General features: G+C 38.7%; 1 protein-coding gene across 1 annotated transcript in view; it reads right to left on the bottom strand.

Moving 5' to 3' along the window:
* LOC147470471 (uncharacterized) overlaps positions 1 to 2,138 on the bottom strand; it is a 4,826-nt gene extending 2,688 nt beyond the window's left edge. Inside the window, exon 1 of the mRNA XM_086543776.1 lies at positions 1 to 2,138. This exon is cut by the window's left edge and continues 2,688 nt beyond it. Within this exon, the coding sequence (XP_086399902.1) occupies positions 1 to 2,138 (2,138 nt within the window).
* Between the last annotated feature and the right edge of the window lie 1,450 nt (positions 2,139 to 3,588).

Below are 3,588 nucleotides of genomic sequence, written 5' to 3'. Positions count from 1 at the left end.
CCGTTGCAGCTGGGATGATAAGGGGTAGTGAATAATGGTTTAACTCCCAGTAGTTTATGTAGTTCGGACATTAACTGTGACGTGAACTGCGTGCCTCTGTCCGAGAGAATTTCACGCGGGATGCCTACCCGTGAGAATATGACCAAAAGTGCTTCTGCAACAGAAACAGAATCTATTTCTTTAAGTGGCAATGCTTCTGGGAAACCTGTAGCATGATCAATCAACGTCAGAATATATTTATGTCCTTCTGATGAAGAGGGACTTAAAGGACCAACTAAATCGATGGCAACTCTAGAAAAGGGTTCCGTCATGATAGGCATTTTCACGAGGGGTACAGGGGGTACTTTACCCTTTACCGACATACGCTGGCACCGGTCGCACGATTTGCAATAATCTTTTATATCTGCTGATATACCTGGCCAGTAAAAATGTTCTTGTACACGCATTCCCGTTTTTCTATGAGAAAAGTGACCAGCTAACGGCGACTCATGAGCTAGTGAGAGTACTAGTTTACGGCAATCTGAAGGGACGACCAAGGAGTGTTTACCAACCTGCTTGTTAAACTTTGACTTAACACACGTTCTGTAAATTAGCCCGTCGATACATTCAAATTTAAAACCTGAATTAGGGTCCCTGGTTTCTACTAATTCTTCTGATTTTACTTTATTTCGAATGGTCGCTAACGAAGGGCATGTAGCTTGTAATTTAGAAAATTCACTGGGCGTTATCTTTAGAGGCTCTAGCTTTGGTACTACGAGAGGATGTACTCTTTTCATCTTAGCCGACCTGGTCAGAACAGTTTGACTCGTTTCTCCCTCTTCTAAGTTCGAGGAGAGATCTTTAACGAGGTCATTCGGATCAATCGCTCCGGGATAATTTCCGACCAGAACGCTACAAAATTTCAATGGGGCACGTAAAGCGTTTACCCACCCGGTAAAATAAGGACATCTTATATGACATTTTACTTGCGGGAACCAATCAGCCCTTCCGAGATAATCAAAAACTTTAACCATTTTGCAGTTCGACACGTCTAAGTCGGGAAGCACTTGTTCCGCCACCATGATGCAACTACACCCCGTGTCGCGTTGGATTGTCGAGACCCTTGACCCGTTTACAGTCCCTGAAGTGATATATTTCATAGAGGGAGAGTCTTCAAAACAAAATGTTACTTTCTGGCTGTTTGAACTGTCTCGGAAATTGAAGGGATTCTTTGGACACTTGGGTTTTATGTGACCGAATTCTCCGCAATAATGACAACGAATCTTCGACGAATCTCTCTTCACATAAGCGTTATCGGGAGTCGGTGAAACTGGCGGTTTGACAGTGACAGTCCTCTTACTGCTGTCCGTAGCTATATCCGACTTTGGATGCCTACCATGAGCTGAAGCCCAGTTGTCTGCAAGCTGCACTGCATCTTCTAGATTGGATACATTATGTTCTTTAACAAACATCCGAATTTCTGCTGGGAGAGAAGCGACAAATTGGTCTAAAATCATAAAGGATCGTAGCGAATTATAATCAGCAACTATATTACGAGAATTTATCCACAAATCAAACATTCTACCTAACTGTACTGCAAATTGCTGAAAAGATTCTCCAGTTTTAATCTTCGATTGTCTGAAATCATTCCTGTAGCCATTCGGCGTCTTACTAAACCCTCTTAAGAGAGCTTTTTTAAGACATTCATACTCACTTGTTATTTCAGGAGAAAGTGAGGTATATACATCAGCTGCTTTACCTGTAAGGAGACTACCTAATCGGACGGCATAAGTGTCAACGTCAACATTCAACAATGCAGCCACTCGCTCGAATCTCACCAAATAGTTAGCGATATCTTCTCCCTCGCTATACACTGGCAAATTAGGCCTAACAGCTCTTTCGACTTCGCAATGAACCTCTGGTGCACTCGGGTTATTTAGGCGAGCCAATTCTAGTTCGTGCTCTAATTTTACTTTCTCGCGTTCTACATCTAATTTATATTTCTCCGCTTCGTACTTTATCTTCTCAATTTCTCGTTCTTTCGCTCTCTCTTCTCGTCCTATAGCTTGTTGGTTTACTACGTACTGTGCAACTGCTTCACCGGTTAATCCCAACTGTTCGGCTTGGTGTTTTGACACTTCAAAAGATAAATCCGACATGATCAAACTCTCGTTAGCTACCACTAGACAGATAACCACTTTAACCCACTAGAAAATTATATCTATACAAACAAAAATCAGCAAATATTATTGCTTTCTTAAATCACTGATTTTATAAAGTACTGGGCTATGACCCAGGTGAACAACTGTCAGAACAACTTGAACTATGAAGAACTATTTACGTCCGTCAATCAAGGCACACGTCTGACGTCACAAGTAAAGCTTACCTCCGGGCCCCAAGGACAATAAGCCCCGGCAGGAATTATATCCCGGCCAGTTAACCACAAATATCGCAAAACAAAGGATTTTTCAATGAATTATATTTCTGTCCAGATATAGTAAATTCTGTAATATATCCTGGCAAGGTCGCCACTGTCAAGGTTCTAGGATATAGGTATATATTCAGAATTACAGATCTGGATAGAAAATAAAATTTCACTGACTTTTCTTTGCTTTATTGCGTAAATTTTTCACTCATGTAAATAAAAATAATTCAACGCCGAAACACAGTTCCCCCTCAAGTGGCTATATATGTCTCGCCGACTTGAGCACCAAATAAACCTTTAAACCCAATTAAATTATTGTCATATTTGTATCTTGACCGGTCTCTTTGACGTAGGTCAGGAATCAGGAACCAAAGTGGACGTCTCTCTGCCCGGCCCTTGGCTGGAGTAGAGTCCTGTTAATTGATATTAACAATATATAAGTTATAAATTATCACAAATCACAAATACAATAGTAATAGAAACCATCATTACTTCACATAACCAATATCTTTTTTTTCACACCCGCGATAACAATCCCGCAGAAACAACCTTACCTCGGCAGGCGAATAGTGGGAACTACCGAGTAGGCCTATGCACCTGCACACGTAAACATGATTCGAATCATTCGAACGAAACTAAACGAAACCATGTCTCCTTTTTTATTTCATAATAAATACTGAACGGAATTTCACCATTTAATTATCAATACTTTGACAATGAATTACGGAGAAAAATATTTTAAAGGGAAGAATAATGATAATAATAACCAATGCTTATTTCATAATCTGAACATTTCTAACGTCATCAAAATGAGTGTCGTTTGTTTCACAATAGGTTCATGATTTCAATTGCAATTCAGCTCTTACGTAAATGAAATACTGATTTCATTAACGTAGATGGAATATATGAAAGAGGTATGCTCAATTGCTCATGTACTGTGTGAGTAATAACAATTGAAGGTAATGATGCTAATGATACTACTGATAATAACAAAAGCAACAATAATGATAATAATGATAATACTAATCAAAACAGTGATAAAGATATTGATAATAAAGATAATGATAATAATCATTATAACTATATTATGATAATGATCATGATGATTATAACAATAATGATGATAATTATAATGCTGATTATAACATGAATAATGATAATGAAAATGTTGGTATTTATAATCA

Source organism: Penaeus japonicus, unplaced genomic scaffold, assembly GCF_977035675.1.
Source record: "Penaeus japonicus unplaced genomic scaffold, GWHDUDI00000001_assembly GWHDUDI00000014, whole genome shotgun sequence".
Lineage (NCBI taxonomy): Eukaryota > Metazoa > Arthropoda > Malacostraca > Decapoda > Penaeidae > Penaeus > Penaeus japonicus.
The sequence above is the reverse complement of the archived record's forward strand: the minus strand, read 5'-3'. Positions and strand labels throughout refer to the sequence as shown.